The sequence below is a fragment of the Phycodurus eques genome, chromosome 1, assembly GCF_024500275.1.
Source record: "Phycodurus eques isolate BA_2022a chromosome 1, UOR_Pequ_1.1, whole genome shotgun sequence".
Taxonomy (NCBI): Eukaryota; Metazoa; Chordata; class Actinopteri; order Syngnathiformes; family Syngnathidae; genus Phycodurus; species Phycodurus eques.
Window position 1 is genome coordinate 42,252,529 of NC_084525.1, and position 19,985 is coordinate 42,272,513.

Genomic DNA, 19,985 nt, shown 5'->3' on the forward strand with positions numbered 1-19,985 from the left:
ATCAACAAACGCTAAAAGGAAAAACAAAACAAAAATAAACAAAATAAATGTACATGTTCAAGAGGAGTAGGAAGAAGTAAAAAAACGTATGTCCTACCCCCAATTCTGAGTACAGATTTGACTTATACTGTATAATACAAATGAAAAAAGAAGCTCATCATATCGGGGCATAATCTCCCGTATGCTTAAATCAAGAAAAAGCGCGCAGCTCCGCACTTTGCGGCACCCATTCTGCCGTCCACTTAATTCTATCATTTGTCCACAGCCTTAGTTTTATGTAAAATAGCTAGGGTTTTTGACATCTTGGATTTTATGTTGTCTATAGGAGATTTCCAACATAGTTTATCATCAATTATTACCCCAAAGAATTTATTTTCATATACTATATCTAGTGATATTGGTCTGTAGGGTGTAAGTCGATGTTCGTCTCCATTGTTTTGTTTTTTTAGATTGGTATTATCAGCTATTTTTATTATTTCTGGAAAATACCAATTTAAAGGGCCGGTTACAAATGTGTGTGAAAGGTTGTACTATGTGTTTAAGAATTATTTTAAAGGTCTCATATTTTGGCAATTTAGACCTCCATAGCGTGATTCCCAAACATGGACATAGTATAAAAGTGTCAATCTCATTTTTAAAAAAATGAGAAGAACCGCCTCCTTTCCTCTGATTGGTTGCCTCCGTGTGGAAGACCCTCTTATGAGAGCACGTGTTTTTTATGTTGACAGCGCTGGCTCAGGAGTGGAGAGGTCGGTGGAGATCTTTACTTGTGACATTGATAAGATTGAGAAATTCTAATGACCTGATTTCAGATCTCTTGGCATAAAAACGTCACAAACTCAGGAATGCGTGGAGGATTTTAATTCATATTTCATACATTTACTGAGGCACTATAGAGACAATATTACATCCCAGATATTAGAGAAGAAGGTAGAAGAAGTAGTACTGATCATCCCAGACAGAGAGAGAATTGTGATTGGTTCAGATTGTAATGGACATGTTGGTGATAGGAACAGGGATGATGAAGAAGTGATGGGTAAGATTGGCATCCAGGAAAGGAACTTGGAGTCATGGATGGTGGTAGGATGGAAATGGCTGCAGTGAACACTTTCTTCTAGAAGAGGGAGGAACATAGGATGACCTACAAGAGCGGAGGTAGAAGCACGCAGGTGGATTACATTTTGTGCAGACGATGTAATCTGAAGGAGGTTACCAACTGTAAGGTAGTGGTAGGGGAGAGTGTGGCTAGACGGCATAGTATGATGGTGTGTAAGAGGACTCTGGTGGTGGAAGCTGAGACAGTAAGAGTGTTGTGCGGTGTTTCGAGAAGCGGTGAAACAGGCTCTCGGTGGACAATAAGAGCTTCCAGAAGACTGGACCACGACAGCCAAGGTTATCAGAGAGACAGGCAGGAGAGTACTTGGTCTATCTTGAAGGAACCTGTGTTTTAAAATCTCCAAACTTCCGTGGTTCCAAGCGTGCTCGTTTTCGTGAAAGAACTTCGTTCACAACAATGTATAAAAAACAACCAATTTATTCCTGACAGAGGAGTCTATACATTTTGCAGAGCTCTGGGTTCGTAACTACCCTATCTTATCCTTAGCAGATACAGTAGTAGAGCCAAACTATCTGACTCTACCCCAGACTTATACAATGTTTCAAACAGGCCGGTGTGGAATCGCTGTCGTCTGATCGGTCCGTAATCTGACGTCATCGTTGTTCGGCCAAATGATGACTATCTGATCTGGCTCCCCGCAGTTCCTTTCTTCTTTGCCATCTGTCTCCAAATACCCCCTGATGGGGACCACATACCCCCCGATGGGGGCCTTCCTGCAATATACTCCTATACTCCAATACACATTCTCTTCCAAACTAGTTAGAGTTACATATTAGAATATAAAGTATTCTATATTCCCTTCAATATTCTTGGAGCAAAGGGGAGAAGAAGACTTGGTGGTGGATCCTCAAAATACAGGAAATCAAACAAGGAAAGAGGTTAGCTAAGGAGAAGTGGGACAGAGAGGACTGAGGAGAGGATAAAGGAATACATGGAGATGCGACGTAGAGCTAGACGAAGTACTTCAGAGCATCCCAGTCAGGGAGAGAGTCATGAATGGTGAAGATTGTTATGGACATGTTGGTGAAGGAAACAGGGGTGATGAAGAAGTAATGGGTACATTTGGCATCCAATAAAGGAACTTGGAGGGACAGATGGTGGTAGACTTTGCAAAAAGGATGGAAATGGCTACAGTGGACACTTTCTTCCAGAAGAGGCAGGAACATATGGTGACCTACAAGTGTGTAGGTAGAAGCATGCAGCTGGATTACATTTTGTGCCGACAATGTAATCTGAAGGAGGTTACTGACTGTAAGGTCGTGGTCGGAGAGAATGTGGCTCGACAGCATAGGATGATGGTGTATAAAATGACTGTTGGTGGGGAGGAAGATTAAGAAGACAAAGGCAGAGCAGAGAACCATATGGTGAAAGTTGAAAAAGGAAGAGTGTTGTGCGGCTTTTCGAGAAGAGGTTTTCGGTGGACAGGAGGATCTTCCAGAAGACTGGACTATTACAGCCAGGGTGATCAGAGACACAGGCAGGAAAGCACTTGGTGTATCTTTTGGTAGGGAAGGGGAGAAGGAGACTTGGTAGTGGAACCTCAAATTACAGGAAATCATACAAGAGGTTAGGAAAGAAAAAGTGGGACACTGAGAGGACCGAAGAGAGGGGACAAGAATACATGTAGATGTGACATAGGGTGAAGGTAGAGGTGGCAAAGGCCAACCAAGAGGCATATGATGAAGTGTATGCCAGGTTGGACACTAAAGAAAGAGAGAATGATCTATACTGGTTAGCCAGACAGAGGGATAGAGATGAGAAGGATGTGCAGCAGGTTAGGATGATTAAGAATAGCGATGGTACTGTGGTAACTGGTGCCAGTAATGTGCTGGATAGATGGAAAGAATACTTTGAGAAGTTGATGAATGAGGACAATGAGAGGGAACGAAGAGGAGAAGAGGCAAGTGTGGTGGACAAGGAGGTAGCAATGATTAGTAAGGGTGGAAGTTAGAAAGGCACAGAACAGGATGAACAATAGAAAGGCAGTTGGTCCTGATGACATTCCTGTGGAGGTATGGAAGCATCTAGGATAGGTGGCTGTGGAGTTTTTGACCAGGTTGTTCAACAGAATTTTAGTGGGTGAGAAGATGCCTGAGGAAGGGAGGAAAAATGCTGGTGCCCATTTTTAAGAACAAAGGGTAATGTGCAGAGCTGTGGGAACTGTAGAGGAATAAAGTTTATGAACCACACAATTAAGTTATAGGAACGTGTAGTGGAGGCTAGACTCAGGACAGAAGTGAGTGTTTGTGAGCAACAGTATGGTTTAATGCCGAGAAAGAGTACCACAGATGTATTATTTGCTTTGAGGGTGTTGATGGAGGAGTACAGAGAAAGTCAGAATGAGCTACGTTGTGTCTTTGTAGAACCAAAGAAAGCCTATGACAGAGTACCCAGAGAGGAGCTGTGGAGCTGTGGTGCTGCATGCGGAAGTCTGGAGTGACAGAGAAGTATGTTAGAATAGTACAGCACATGTATGAGGGATGCAGAACAGTGGTGAGGTGTGCTGTCGGTGTGACAGAGGAGTATATGGTGGAGGTGGGACTCCATCAGGGATCAGCCCTGAGCCCTTTCTTGTTTGCAGTGGTGATGGATAGACTGACAGATGAGGTTAGACTGGAGTCCCCATGGACCATGATGTTCGCAGGTGACGTTCTGATATGCAGTGAAAGCAGGGAGCAGGTGGAGGCATGCACTGGAAAGCAGAGGAATGAAGGTTTGCTGATGTAAAACAGAATATATGTCCTTGAAAGAGATGGGTGGAGTGGGAAGAATGAGGCTACAGGGAGAAGATATAGTGAGGGTGGAGGACTTTAAATACTTGGGATCAGCCGTCCAGAGCAATGGTGAGTGTAGTAAGGAAGTGAAGAAACTGGTTCAAGCAGGTTGGAACGGGTGGCAGAAGGTGTCGGATGTTTTATGTGACAGAAGAGTCTCTGCCAGGATGAAGGGCAAAGTTTATAAAACAGTGCTGAGGCCAACCATGATGTACAGATTAGAGACAGTGGCACTGAAGAGACAACAGGAAGCAGAGCTGGAGTTGGTGGAAATTAAGATATTGAGGTTCGCTCTAAGAGTTACCAGGTTGGATAGGATTAGAAATGAGCTCATCAGAGCGATGGCCAAGGTTAGATGTTTTGGGAGACAAAGTTAGAGAGAGCAGACTTCGATGGTTTGGACACATCCAGAGGAGAGATGGTGAGTATATTGGTAGAAGGGTGATGAGGATGGAACTGCCAGGCAAGAGAGCTACAGGAAGACCAAAGAAAAAGTTGATGAATGTTGTGAGGGAAGTCTTGAGGACAGTTCGTGTTAGAGAGGAGGATGCAGGAGATAGGCTAACATGGAAAACGATGACATGCTGTTGGGACCCCTAACGGGACAAGCTGAAAGGAAAAGAAAGGTCGACATCATATTTATCTCTAGAGTCAGGAATTCATTTTGCTACGTCACCTGGACAAATAAAAATATTAAATTCAGTGGCTATTGTTATGGCTGGTGACGAGTTAGGACCCCAAAGTACTACCAGAGTGTGGATGGAATTACTGAAATTCTTTATTTCAATAAAGCATCAAGAAAAAGTGCTGCACAACAACAAGTAGAACAAATAGTAATGTACAAATTAGCAAACGAACAAAGAAATAAACATAAAGAAAGAAAAATAGGTAGATGGATACATTAAAAAGTACAACAAACAGTGACTAATGAAAAAGGAGGAGCCAGGAGTATACTAGAAACAATGTTAAAACTTACTATGAAAAACAAGGAGCATAGAAAATATCCAACTCGAGCAAATGGAAACCAAACAGAATGCGCACAGCAAGCTACAGGACAAATTGTGTTTGGTGTGGTCATAGGGCTTAAGACTGGGAGCTGATTACAATTGCCCAAAGGTATGTGCCTCCCTGTTCAACTCCTCCTTGCGCCCCCAAACGGAAACCAAGAAAAACGCAGGGAGCACCTACTCACAGGACAAAAATAAAAAATACATTCCTAAGAAGAACATGACAGCTATATCCTTTTTTTTGTTTGTTTTTTAAAAAATCAATAATAGTATTTTCATCTTTTATGAAGTATTTGGGATAGGTCATTATAACCATTATTAATTATGCTATTTAATAGTCTCAATAGTTCTTGTGTGCTACTCTTATTCTGCTCCAATAATGTGTGGTAATGTTCTTTCCTTCTCATTCTTTTGATATTTATGAGTTTGTTTTGATACTTCGTATATTTTATTTTAGCTTCTTTTGTCCTCAATTTAAAACATATTTTACATGAGGTATTATTCTTTTTGCATGCATCCTCTACCCCCCTTGTGATACATGGCCTATTTGAGTACTGACGTGTCCTGGTGACTTTTTTTTAGGGGACAATGTTTCTCATATATAATTATAATTGACAAAAATGCATCATACAGCTTATTTGGATCTTGGTTAGCACAGACTTCATTCCATATTGTTTTTCTAGGTCCATCTTGAGGGCAAGTGATGTTTTTTTTGTGTTCTTGGTCTAAATTCTGGTATGTGAGAATTTATAAGAACAAAAACGCATATCCATGTTTGTGGGTGGCGAGGCACAGCCGGTGGGTCGCCAGTTTGTGTCCCGCCCAAGCGCTTGTCGCTGCGTCGTTGGGCAAGACGATTAGCCCACATTGGCCATGATGTGGTCGGATGTTTGGTGGTGGTCGGAGGGGCAGTAGGCACAGAACGGCAGCCACGCTTCCGTCAGACTGCAGGACTGTACTGTACAGCTGTAGCAGTACATGTAGTTTGCAACCACTCGGTGTGACCTTGGAATGTATGCTATTGTAGAGAGTCTAGAAAAGCACTATATAAGTATAATAAGATTTATTATCCATCCATACATCCATTTTCTGAGCCGCTTATCCTCACAAGGGTCGCAGGCGTGCTGGAGCCTATCCCAGCTATCTTCGGGCAGGAGGCGGGGTACACCCTGAACTGGTCGCCAGCCAATCGCAGGGCACATATAAACAAACAACCATTCACACTCACATTCACACCTACGGGCAATTTAGTGTCTTCACTCAACCTAGCATGCATGTCTTTGGGATGTGGGAGGAAACCGGAGTGCCCGGAGAAAACCCACGCAGGCACAGGGAGAACATGCAAACTCCACACAGGCGGGGCCGGGATTTGAACCCCGGTCCTCAGAACTGTGAAGCAGACGCTCTAACCAGTCGTCCACCATGCCAAGATATATATATATATATATATATATATATATATATATATATACACACACACACACACACACACACACACACACACACACACACATATATATATATATACGACATATATATAATGTCAGGGCGACATTGTACGGTGGAGTCGGTCCAGCAGGTGCTATTACAGCTGGGGAGTCATACACTGCTGAGGCCGAAGTGGGAAACACCATTGTCGGGGTGACATTGGACTATGGAGTCCATCCAGCTGGCAAGCCACTACATCAGCACCACCACAAGAGCAAAAAAAAACAATGGAGCCACAGAGAATTGCATTCACTGAAAAAGCACGAGCCGTTTCATCATCTCCTTCATTTTTCCAGCAAAGCATGGCTGTGAGAAGTGTTTACTGGTTGAATGGGAAGCTCTTAAAGCCCAGGAAAGGAAAAGTGTTAATTTCTGCATTCAGATCTGCATTATGGCAAGGAAAAGGAAAATACAATCTGAATAGTGTGAAACTGCCAATAATTTTTATTTTTATGTTCAGTGAGCAGTACCCTTATTTTAGTAACTGTGTGCCAGGCCGACAGAATGACCACAACCGAATGCGAATGGGAAAAAAATGCAGTGTCTGAAAATGCAGCTGAAAATGCAGCTGTTTTGCAATCCAAGAGCCCCTGTCGTCCCCTTTACACGAATAATCCAGAAGGTGTGTGCGTGTGTGTCCAAACAGGTGTGTGTGTGTGGGAAATCTTCTCCATGGGCCGGCAACCATTTCTCTGGCTGGAAAACGGACAGGTGATCACTCAGCTGGAGTCTGGTGTCCGACTCCCCAAGCCACTGTTGTGCCCGCCCGCCGTCTACTCTCTGCTGACCAGTTGCTGGGCCTACGAGCCGTACATTCGTCCCAGCTTCAGCCAGCTTGTCTGTTCCCTGAGGTACTCAGCTTCTTACTATAGTACATGTGCAAAGCGATATTATTCAATTAGCAGCTTACAAATGGTCCTTTTTAAGGGGACATATTACGGTAAAGCCAATATCCATCCCACTGGTTGGCATTCTAATGTAGCCCGGACTTGTCTTAGGCCCAACAGTATATGGGGCGGAATGAGAGCTGGCTCGCTGCATGAGACAGATCTGACCTAAATCAAGTTAATTCCAGCATGACAAGAAGTATGGTGTATGACAAGTACCGTATGTACAGTATGTAATGCTTGACCCTTGGGGTATTTTAAAAGACATGTCAATAAGGGTGCTAGGGGTGCTACAATACCGGTCAGCTGAGTCACACAGAATAAGAAAAAAATAATTACAAATTTAAAAAGTCAAATAATGACAATGAAATATGATAATAACATACTACACATTATATGTATATCTATTTTTAGATGAGATCCATATCTCATTGGTGGCTCGGTCTCATTCACTGTTAATATCTCATTAAATTGGGACATGCGAGGTGGGGTACAATGAAAAATATATTGCTGAGAAAGTGCGTTGAATTTCAGTGTGTTTTATGAATTGTAACTTTTTTGCTCACCAGCCATAATTTTGTTGTTGGATAATTGTGTTTAATATTATAGTAGTTAGATTTTAAAAAATTATTTACAACACCTTTAAATGTGTTTGACCTCTGTGCACAATCAAAACAAGACAAAATAAATGTTTAACACTTCAAGAACCACCATGCGTATCAGACTTCTGAATCTGAACCACCACACAGACTTTGGTGAGTCTCTTTTAAAATAGAAAATTAAATATCATGGGAAAAGATGATATTACACTTCAGCTGGGCCGTGTCTGTACAATCAGTTGATTTGCCCACAGCAATAGACAGACATCTGCTGTTCCCAGGTTTCCAAAAGTTTTCCTGCAACATCCTTTGCAAGTAGTTCCACTCTGTGAAGAGTTGCTGTGTTTGAGAAAGGCACTTCTTTTAATAGCTGACGTGATAAACTGCCTAGTTTTGTTGTCTACTCACTTAACCAATGAAGCGTGCAGTTGTTTACAGTTTCCGATACGGTTAAAGGTCTCATATCAATACCACCAGGATACCGGGTTAATACTTGTTGCATTCGGTAGACAAATACTTCTCAGTCCATTCCGTCTGGAATTGCCCATTTTCAACATCCACTCTGCGTTTTTTTTTTTCAGCTTTATGGGAGACATTTCGAAGCCCGTCTTGTCAGATTTTGTAGATAATTATTTATATAAGTAATTATTTGAAGGACTACTTTTTACTTTTACTTGAGTCATATTTTTCCAAAGTAACAGTATATATATCGTGCACAGAATTATTAGTCTCCTTTTTTAGGATTATTTTTATTAATTACCAACCAGATTGCTTTAGGTTAGTCAAAAATGTTAATAAACCTGAATAATTATATTAAAAACTCAACTAAAAAGTTTCTAATAGAAATGGATAAGCCTTCTATGGATTCTGTCAGTTTCTTGATTTGTAGTCAATCACGTTTTTGTGCAGCAGAGACTTTGTTCCAAGAAGTGTAGTTTTCCTTCACCGTATATCTCCCGTTTAAGAACTGTCTTCAAGTTCTCAATTGGATTCAGGTTAGATGAGGAAGGGGGCCAAGTCATCAGTTTTTCATTTTTCAAGCCTTTACTGACAAGCCACGCAGACGAGTACTTGGATGCATGTGATGGAGAATTGTCCTGCATAAAAATCATTGTCTTTTTGAAAGATGCAGGCTTTTTCTTGTACCACTGCCTGAAGAAAATATCTTCTCAAAACTGACAGAATGTTTACGAGTTCATTTTCAACCCGTAAAGGTCCAACCAGTTCATCTTTAAAATATATCATACCAGTATCCCACTTTGCTGGCGTCTGAGTCCAAGTGGAGCTCTGTGCCCGTTCGTGATCCAGCCACGGGCCCATCCATCTGGTCTGTCAAGAGTCACTCTCATTTCATAAGTCCATAAAACCTTTGAGAAATCTGCCTTTAGTTATTTCTTGGCACAATCGAGGCGCTTCAGCTTATGTGTGTTGTTCAGTGGAGGTCTTTTTCTTTTCAGCTTTTCTTACCTTGGCCATGCCTCTGAAAACTGAACATCTTGTACTTTGAGGTATTCCAGTTATTTCTGAAAAATGGCAGAACCTGAAGATAATGGGATCGTAGTAGCTTCACTCTTGAGTCTTCTCAAATCAGTAGCACTTAATTTGCATCTTTTTGTCTTAACACGTTTCTTGCGACCCAGTTGACTATTTGCAACAAACGTTTGATGCTTCTGTGATCACGCCCCAATATCTTAGATATTTCAACAGTGCTGTCTCCCTCTGAGAGACTTTTGATCATTTTTGACTTTTCAGAGTCACTTAAATCTCTTTTTTGGCCCATTTTGCATAAAGACAAGAAGCTGCCTAGAAATTACGCACACCTTTATGTAAAGTGTTGATCTCCTTAGGCCACACCCACACTCATTACACAAATACACAACACCTGCTATGCTTAAATCCATTGTAGCGCTTATGTATGAAATAAGAATTGTAATTAACTTAGGATAAAGTAATAAGCTGTGAGCGATGCTTGCGTTACTTCCGATTTATCGTAAAATTCGATTTGATTGTTAAAATCAAACTAATGTCTCAAAGGTCACATTTTTCAAGTTGAACTTTCGGCGACAAACCCTTTTTAAATCAGTCTCAGAATCTGGAGGTTAGTACACTCTACGACATTTTGAGTCCTAGGTTACAGAGGTTTACTTAAATTCAGAACACACACAAAATACGACCAAGAGTGGAATTTTATGGTATATTTAATGAAACACGCATCTACAACTACAAAAAGAAAACAACACTAAGGGTAAACGAAAGAAAGAAAATGAGGTGTACGAAAATGGAAAAGAGGACACCATGTGTGAACTAAATGAGCATGTGACAGTTTAATGCGTTGAGTCAGAGAGTGAGAAGGCAAAGGTGGGATTTCGTATGACGCTAGTAATTTCCCCACAATTATTAAGCACTGATGTTGTACATCATAGTAAGGATTGCAGTGTCGACTCACGAATGCAGATCAGCTGGTCTTTGGGGGTGGTCTTCCTTTGGAAGTGGCTCCGGAAGCAAGGCGACAGATTTGGTTGCAGACGAAAAAGATGTAGAAAAATAAAAACAAAGGGAACAAGAGAGGCGTGGGAAGAAAAATGGCTGGTTGTCACACCTTCTTGGGAAAACCGGACGTCTCTTCCTGCCTCTTTCGTGGCTCGCTGGCAATTTCAGAGCGATCCCGCTTGGCTGGGAGCGGACCCGGTATCTTCGTAGTAGCGGCTCTGATCGCTTAGCGGTGGCCCACGTTTAGACTGGAAAGCCATGTCGATCCGGGCTCGCGTTTACCAAGCCGTGTGCCCGCACAAAAGGGGGAACAGGGGAGGGGTGGCCGGCGGCCAGCCCGGCTGGCGAGCTGCCCGCAAGGTACGAGGAGAAGAAAAACAAGACTAGCCTGAACTCAACTCCTTGAGAAAGGTGTGAGTTTAGAGTTAAATACCCCAGGGGCGGGACGTAAGAAGAGGGCGTGCCAACTTGGAGAAGACCACGCCCACCAGCCTGAATCTTGTCCACAAATTTGAGTAAATAGGTTTTAAAATAATAATTTCAAACACTCCCAACTTTGTACTCTCATGCATAGAATCATTGTTTAAACTTTGGCCGTGGCAGATGGGTTGCGTATTGTTCAATACAACATTTCGTACTGTTTGATTTCAAATCATGAACAGCTTTCAAAACCTTGCAAAGGACCTGTCAAAGTGAAAATGGGGACACAGACACCAAGGCATACATTTGGAATATTTCTACCGAGTTTGCAAGATATAAAAACGGACATTTTATCTTCTGTTAACAAACATCAGAGGCACGTCCACAAGTTCTGGCGTTTGCAGTTCCTCTCAACGCCAGTGGGTGGAGCCTCACACGCATATTGGATATTAACCAGATATTCTTCCCCGACCATTTGGTCCGGGAAGGCGTCTTTTGAAGACAGGAATCAAGATTTGACAGGAAGCTGCTAATTAGGTTAAGGTCGACTTGACGTGTACCAGGCCCTGTCCTAGTCGCTGTCTCACAGCAGGGCAGCGTGGAGGAGTGGGAGTTCTCAGGTGGTCGCGAGTCTCTGTGACGCCTCAAAGTTGCGGCGTGAATGTCCGCTACACCATTAAGTGGTGATGTTACGAGATGTGCCGAGTCTTCGAGGCGTGTGTCGAGTAATGGAGGGGGGTGTTTCCGCAACGCGCATATCGTGGCTTGCTTCGTTTCGGGGCGGACCCGGAAGTGATGACGTCCAAAGTCTTGCTGCCCGGCTGTACCATGTGACTGATTTGGGAAGCTGTTGGATTTATCTCACCAAACATTATAATGAATAAACACAAAAGGAATGAAGACGTTGGTCATTTTACTCATGAGGAGGGCGCATGGGAGATTGTTCAGGTTACAGCCTCTCAACACGCTCTAAACAATCTCTCCCGTCGCTCCTGCATTTATTTGAAAATAGGGAGGTTTCTAAGTTTACAAGACATAATGTACTAAGCTACAAGACACAACACACTAAGGGTAGGGTTTCAAGGTGAAAACATGGCACCTGCCACGTCCCGGCCACGTCCTTCTCTCAGATGATTCCTGCTGAGTCATCTTCTTGAAGGCGAGACATCTTTCTTTCTAAACATTGTCCATAATACTAATGCAAGCTAAGCAAATAAATGATAACTTCTACAATATATCTAACAGAAGCGCTACAGGGTTTGCCACAAGGTTCGACTGCAATCTAAACCCCTCATGCAGACTCCATTCAAAATGTGCAAGGCCGTAAACCAACATCAAAAACTGACATCGATGTGTAAAGGATATCACCACATGGGCTTAGGAACACTTCAGAAAAACCAATGTCAGTAAATACAGTTCGGCGCTACATCTGTAAGTGCAACTTGAAACTCTACTATGCAAAGCAAAAGCCATTTATCAACAACACCCAGAAACGGCATCTAAGATGGACTGATGAAAAGTGTTCTGCAGTCCGACGAGTCCACATTTCATATTGTTTTTGGAAACTGTGGACGTCGTGTCTTCCGGGCCAAACGAGGAAAAGAACCATCCGGACTGTTATGGACGCAAAGTTCAAAAGCCAGCATCTGTGATGGTATGGGGCTGTGTTAGTGCCAATGGCATGAGTAATTTACACATCTGTGAAGTCACCATTAATGCTGAAAGGTACATACAGGTTTTGGAGAAACATGTGCTACCATCCAAGCAACGTCTTTTTCATGGACGCCCCTGCTTATTTCAGCAAGACAATGCCAAACCAAATCCTGCACGTGTTACAACAGTGTGGCTTCGGAGTAAAAGAGTGCGGGTACTAGACTGGCCTGCCTGCAGTCCAAACCTGTCTCCCATTGAAAATGTGTGGCGCATTATGAAGCGTAAAATACGACAACGGAGACCCCGGACTGTTGAATAGCTGAAGCTGTACATCAAGCAAGAATGGGAAAGAATTCCACCTCCAAAGCTTCAACAATTAATGTCCTCAGTTCCCAAACGTTTATTGAATGTTGTTAAAAGAAAAGGTGATGTAACACAGTGTAAACATGACCCTGTCCCAGCTTTTTTGGAATGTGTTGCAGCCATAAAATTCAAATGTAATTATTTTCTAAAAACAATCAAGTTTATCAGGTTGAACATTAAACATCTTGTCTTTGCATTGTATTCAATTAAATATAGGTTGAACATGATTTGCAAATCATTGTATTTCATTTTGGCAGCACGGTAGGTGACTGGTTAGAGCGTCAGCCTCACAGTTCTGAGGACCCGGGTTCAATCCCTGGCCCCGCCTGTGTGGAGTTTGCATGTTCTCCCCGTGCCTGCGTGGGTTTTCTCCGGGCACTCCGGTTTCCTCCCACATCCCAAAAACATGCATTAGACTCTAAATTGCCCATAGGTGTGATTGTGAGTGCGAATGGTTGTTTGTTTGTTTGTTCCCTGCGATTGGCTGGCAACCAGTTCAGGGTGTACCCCGCCTCCTGCCTGATGATAGCTGGGATAGGCTCCAGCACGCCCGCGACCCTAGTGAGGAGAAGCGGCTCAGAAAATGGATGGATGTATTTCGTTTTTATTTATATTTAACACAAAGTCCCAACTTCATTGGAATTGGGGTTGTAAAATGTTCCAACATTTTGTTCAGATAAATCCCTGAATCAATTAATTTGACTTTCCACACATATACTTCTTACTACTGTCACTATTTCTATATCAATATTATCAGCAGCCTTGTTGCAAGAGATTGAAGCAACTGTTAAATACTAAATAACCCATAGAATCTCATCATCACTTTAATTTTCTGATTATAGGATCAGAAAGCGCAAAGCAACGTTAGTAGTCGTGAGTTGTAGAGTTTTTAATGTGTCTTTCATGCAGACTCATACTATATCGCTTAAAATCACTGACTGTTTGCACATCGATGTCATCAACAGCAATATTTCAGGTGATTCACGGACAAGTAATTCTCAGACATGTTGGGAGATACTCCGAGCTAGCAGAGCTGCCGCTGTATACTTCGCTGTTAGGTTATTCTGCTGCTCACTGTACCGTAACTTTAATCGTAGTTGTGAAATGTAGAGCCCTGGGATGTTTATTACAATTTTGGGAGAGTTTTCTGCGTGTACCTTCGACACATGCGTTTTGCTCTCCGGAGCTTCTACACACGAGAAAACCTTTTTTCTCTCCGGCGTGTGTTTGTGAGAAGAGCTTCCGCTTCAGATGGCTTCCGTCCCTTACTCGTGCTGTGGCTGCTTAACCAATCAGATGATGCCGTCCGTGGCACAATGTTGCGGACAGAAATGGCAGGAGAGAGAAAAACAGGGAAGCGTGGCTGCATCTGAGCCCGAAATAACCCAGGTTTAAATTCATTTCTTGATAGTGGCACGTCAGATTTAAAGAAATACTGATGCCGATATATGTAAAAATTCCAAATATCGGTGCCCATAATCGGGCCGGCTGATAATCGGTCGATCTCTAGTCAAAATACTTACTTGCTAAAATACTTAATATTTCTGCACAGGATGTAGTGCCCCCTCTGATTAAACCTCCACCAGCCGCCACGGCGCATGGGAGACATTTTAAATTGTACAAAAATATATATATGCATGTTTCCTTTAAAATTAAACATTTTAATTTTTAAGAACAACTATTATAGACACACATTGTGCTTTGATAAAAGGGACATTCTCAAAATTGAGGAGGCGGATACGACACACTGCATCTCGTCTATCTCGCCACTGGACCCTGACCACACTGAGCCTCCCCCAAAGGTGCTGTATAATAGCAAGAGGGTATATTTACTTCTGGCAGTTCTTTAACCACTAACACATCCTCTCTTGTGGTCTCTCTTCAGCCTTCCAGAGTCGGCATCACTTGCCCTCATGTCACACACATGCAGGTGTGCTTCACAGATGTCCATAGATTGCAGTGCATTGCACACTCACACATTCTGTCATGCATAGATTAAATATTGAGTTGCATCGTGCCAAAGCGTCATATATTTTGTGTGCGTGTCTGTGTGTGTTTAGGAAACAGCCTGGCATGTGCCAGTTTGGGAGAAGGAGCAAGTTGATTACACTCTACAAAGGCAAAGAAGAGAGATGGAGATGGATAGACAGTGGCTAGAGCAGGAGGAGCAACAACTGGTGATGTGCACTCTGTGTCTCTCTTTCTCTCTCACCTACCTACACACACATACGATCGCATGTATGGTGTTTGTCTTGCAGGATCCTGCCGTGCGACAAGCGTCAAACACCAAGGTGCAATATTTGTTCTAATTGCTCCAGCTCAAATATTTGTCTTACAACACAAATGTAGACATTTGGATGTACAACCCCAATTCCAATGAAGTTGGGACGTTGTGTTAAACATAAATAAAAACAGAATACAATGATTCGTAAATCATGTTCAACCCATATTTAATTGAATACACTACAAAGACAAGATATTTAATGTTCAAACTGATAAACTTGATTGTTTTCAGCAAATAATCATGAACTTGGAATTTTATGACGGCAACACGTTCCAAAAAAGCTGGGACAGGTGGCAAAAAAAACTGATAAAGTTGAGGTATGCTCATCAAACACCCGTTTGGAACATCCCACAGGTGAACAGTTTAATTGGGACAGGTGGGTGCCATGACTGGGTATAAAAGGAGCTTCCCTGAATTGCTCAGTCATTCACAAGCAAAGATGGGGTGAGGTTCACCTCTTTGTGAACAAGTGCGTGAGAAAATCGTCGACCAGTTTAAGGACAATGTTCCTCAACGTACAATTGCAAGGAATTTAGGGATTTCATCATCTACGATCCATAATATCATCAAAAGGGTCAGAGAATCTGGAGAAATCACTGTATGTAAGCAGCAAGTGTCATGGGTGTGTGTTCCGGATTTTGTCTCCCCCCCCCCTGTTTCACACACACCTGCTCCTGTGAGCATCTTCACCACCTGTGCCTCGTTCACCCTAATTACCTATTGTATTTAACCTTGTGTCTCATTCCCTCTCGTTGCCAGTTCGTTGTACCTTGTCGTCGCGTTCCAGCATCCCTTGTTTCCACGTCACAGACTCACAGTAAGACTTGACCCTGTTCCGATTATCGACCTCGCCTCTTTGCCTCATGTTTTTGGATACTGTTGCCTTTCTTGGATTGCCTGCCTGTGTACCGACCTATGCCCGTCTATTAAACCTCTCCTTTTGGAAACTGTGCATTTGTTCTGGAGTCGTGCATTTTTGGGTCCTATCCTCTGTTCCGTTCATGACAGCAAGGCCAAAAAACAACATTGAATGCCCGTGACCTTCGATCCCTCAGGCGGCACTGCATGGAAAACCGACATCAATGTGTAAAGGATATCGCCACATGGGCTCAGAAACACTTCAGAAAACCATTGTCAGTAAAGACAGTTCGGCCCTACATCCGTAAGTGCAACTTGAAACTCTACTATGGAAAGCAAAAGCCATTTATCAACAACACCCAGAAACCCTGCTGGCTTCTCTGGGCCCGAGCTCATCTAAGATGGACTGATGCAAAGTGGAAAAGGGTTCTGTGGTCCGACGAGCCCACATTTCAAATTGTTTTTGGAAAAATTGTGGACGTCGTTTCCTCCGAGCCAGAAGAAAAGAACCATTCAGACTGTTATGGACGCAAAGTTCAAAAGCCAGCATCTGTGATGGTATGGGGCTGTGTTAGTGCCAATGGCATGGGTAACTTACACATCTGTGAAGGCACCATTAATGCTGAAAGGTACATACAGGTTTTGGAGAAACATATGCTGCCATTCAAGCAACGTCTTTTTCATGGACGCCCCTGCTTATTTCAGCAAGACAATGCCAAACCACATTCTGCACGTGTTACAACAGGCTTCCTAGTAAAAGAGTGCGGGTACCAGACTGGGCTGCCTGCAGTCCAGACCTGACTCCCATTGAAAATGTGTTGCGCATTATGAAGCGTAATATATGACAACGGAGACCCCGGACTGTTGAACAGCTGAAGCTATAAATCAAGCAAGAATGGGAAAGAATTGCACCTACAAAGCTTCAACAATTAGTGTCCTCAGTTCCCAAATGTGTATTGGATGTTGTTAAAAGAAAAGGTGATGTAACACAGTGGTAAACATGACCCTATCCCAGCTTTTTTGGAATGTGTTGCAGCCATAAAATTCTAAGTTAATGACTATTTGCTGAAAACAATAAACAATAAATTTGAACATTAAATATCTTGTCTTTGTAGTGTATTCAATTGAATATAGGTTGAACATGATTTGCAAATCATTGTATCCTGTTTTTATTTATGTTTAACACAACGTCCCAACTTCATTGGAATTGGGGTTGCACAAAATGAGTGCTCAACGGTTGTGTAAATTCAAGTGCACCCACTGTCTCTGTGTCATTTAACTCTTGAAACAGTTCAAGCTGCTCTGAAAAAAGCAATAACAACCTGACAAGACCCTTTTTCATTTGCAGCTTGTGGAAAAAAATCCGGCTGCTAGTAAGTTGCCTATGTGTTGGTTGACCTTCAAGTACAACTTCACAAATGGTAATAGGGAGGTGGGAATGTAAAATAACGGGTACTGTGTTTTAGATCCTCCACCAACATCCTCAGCACCTTCCGACGTCACATGGGTAAAACCATATTCTTCTCTCTTAGTTGACCAAATAATTGAATCAAATTGATATTCTTTCATTCAGGTGATTAGTCAAACAATTACTACAGAATAGTTGTGTTATAGTCTCGTCCTACAGCCGAATTGGACCGATCAGATGATCAGGTTTACTCCAGCGTCATGGCGATAGTCAGACAGGTGGTACAGCTGAAGAATGAGGTCAACATGCTGCCCGCCTCGGCGTATCCCAACGCTGTCAAAGTGCGTGCGTGCGTGCGTGCTTTTTTCTGTCTTTTTACATATGATGTAACCCAGTATGATGTAACACCCTCTCCACTTGCCCTCACCTCACTCCTCCCCATCCAGGCAGTTGGCATCTCTCTGCGAAGCTTGATTCAACACGTTGATGATGTCATGCCTTCCCTGCACAGCTCAGTTACAAGCGAGGTATTGTCTTGGTATCCCTTTTGTCCGCCATATAACTCAGCTGCATCCTTCCCACTTTTGGAATTCCAGCCATCAGCCAATAACACTTTTCCACTTACATTCCTCTTCTGAACACATTTCAGATATTTTTTTTTATGTAAAATTCCCCCCATTATGACAAGCTTGAATAACTTGTGGTGCTTATATCGCGGACCTTTCTCAGATCGTAGGCACGAAGAAGCTGCTGAACAAGGACTTGGGGGAACTAATCAATAAGATGAGACTGGCCCAGCAGAACTCGGAGACAACTCTGAAGGAGGAGTGCCAACGACAGATGCTTGCTGCTGCACACACCCTGGCACTGAACTCCAAGAACCTGCTGGATGCAGTGGATCAGGCCCGGGTCAGGGCCAAACTGGCCATGCCGAGGCAGGATGAGGACAGCTCGGGGGATTGAGGGGTTTCGGTTATTTGTTCCAGTGTACAGTGTAGTACATACACAAAAACAGAACTATGGGATGGAGAAATAAATATTTGTCTGACCTGAACTCTTGTTTCCTAAAAACTTTGACATGTGCCTCGCTGTCTTTTAGATTGCTGATATACAGTATTGCAGTGAGTTTGGGACCTGGGCCTTCAGTGACCTAATCCACCTCTTAATAACACCATCACATTGCAAATACAATGTACAAAAACGCTACACATATGCGTGGCATGAAAGAAGACCGGGACATTCCCCATATTTGACGATGAATGCCATTATTACTAAAGCAAGAAGCAGTTATCTTTATCTCCCAATACATCACCACCAAACAACTCCAAACCTCTATAGTAATTGTAGTGTATAAAGTACAATATAGCAGTTCACAATCAATATTTATCTAATAACAAGACAAAAACATCAATACATTAAATAAAATATATATTCACCAGAGATACGGATGGAGAAACAGCAGAACTTTCTTTTCTCCTGCCTGTCTGTGTCAGCTAGCTCTCACATGCTGCTCTGAAAGTGCCCCAGAATCCTTTTCCAGGTTGAAAACAAGCCAGACAGTAATATGTTAGTTGACCTAGACCACAAAGTTGATTTATTTTTTTTAAGTGGCCTTGAAAATTTATTTTTAATCATGTCCAAAATCAACCAATCACAGAACTATTTAGCTGAACCAATAAGAGGATGGGGGAAATACCAATGTGACTCAGCCTGCGTGAAGACGCAGTGACGTGAATCTAAAATCGGATTGGTTAGACACTTTCAACGGTGTGAGTGTGTTTGACCTGGTTGACGCCAACACTTGGGATTCTTTTTTTGGCAGATTACATTTAAATTACAACACATAGAAACTGAAATCTGATTGCACTCAAATATTCTACATATACAGCACACATGCGATGAAATGAAGACAAAGGACTGTTGGAAATAAATATATATATATATATATATATATATATATATATACACACACACACACACACAGTGGGTACGGGAAGTTTTCATACCACCTTAATTTTTTCACTCTTTGTTATATTGCAGCCATTTGTTAAAATTATTTACGTTTTTCCACATTAACGTACACACAACACTCCATATTGACAGAAAAAGATTTAATTGTTGCATTTTTTGCTGATATATTAAAAAAGAAAAACTGAAATATCACACAGCCATAAGTATTCAGACCCTTTGCTGTGACACTCATATATTTAACTCAGGTGCTGTCCATCTCTTCTCATCATCCTTAAAATGCTTCTACACCTTCACTGGAGTCCCGCTCTGTTTGATTATACTGATTGGACTTGATGAGGAAAGCCACGCCCCTGTCTATATAAGACCTTAAAGCTCACAGGGCATGTCAGCGCAAAAGAGAATCACGAGGTCAAAGGAACTGCCGGAAGAGCCCAGAGACAGAATTGTGGCAAGGGACAGATCTGGCCAAGGTTACAAAAAAATTTCTGCTGCACTTAAGGTTCCTAAGAGCACAGTGGCCTCCATAATCCTGAAATGGAAGACGTTTGAGACGATCAGAACCCTTCCTAGAGCTGGCCGTCCGGCCAAACTGAGGAATCGTGGGAGAAGAGCCTTGGTGAGAGAGGGAAAGAAGAACCCAAAGATCACTGTGGTTGAGCTATGTAC

The 19,985-nt window shown here is 42.5% G+C and overlaps 1 protein-coding gene across 3 annotated transcripts in view; it reads left to right on the forward strand.

Annotated features, from left to right (window-relative positions):
* Positions 1-18,402, forward strand: part of LOC133411001 (protein-tyrosine kinase 2-beta-like) — a 37,345-nt gene extending 18,943 nt beyond the window's left edge. For 2 of the 3 annotated variants that reach the window (XM_061692787.1, XM_061692778.1), the window contains 10 exons: positions 7,033-7,237; positions 14,510-14,600; positions 14,684-14,728; positions 14,859-14,975; positions 15,057-15,089; positions 17,289-17,313; positions 17,407-17,447; positions 17,555-17,689; positions 17,795-17,875; positions 18,078-18,402. In XM_061692787.1, the coding sequence (XP_061548771.1) occupies positions 7,033-7,237; positions 14,510-14,600; positions 14,684-14,728; positions 14,859-14,975; positions 15,057-15,089; positions 17,289-17,313; positions 17,407-17,447; positions 17,555-17,689; positions 17,795-17,875; positions 18,078-18,311 (1,007 nt within the window). In that variant the 3' untranslated portion in view covers positions 18,312-18,402. Of the gene's footprint in view, positions 1-7,032; positions 7,238-14,509; positions 14,601-14,683; positions 14,729-14,858; positions 14,976-15,056; positions 15,090-15,841; positions 16,464-17,288; positions 17,314-17,406; positions 17,448-17,554; positions 17,690-17,794; positions 17,876-18,077 lie in introns of those variants that run through there. The other variant, XM_061692797.1, reaches the window with a different exon arrangement.
* The last annotated feature ends 1,583 nt before the right edge of the window (positions 18,403-19,985 follow it).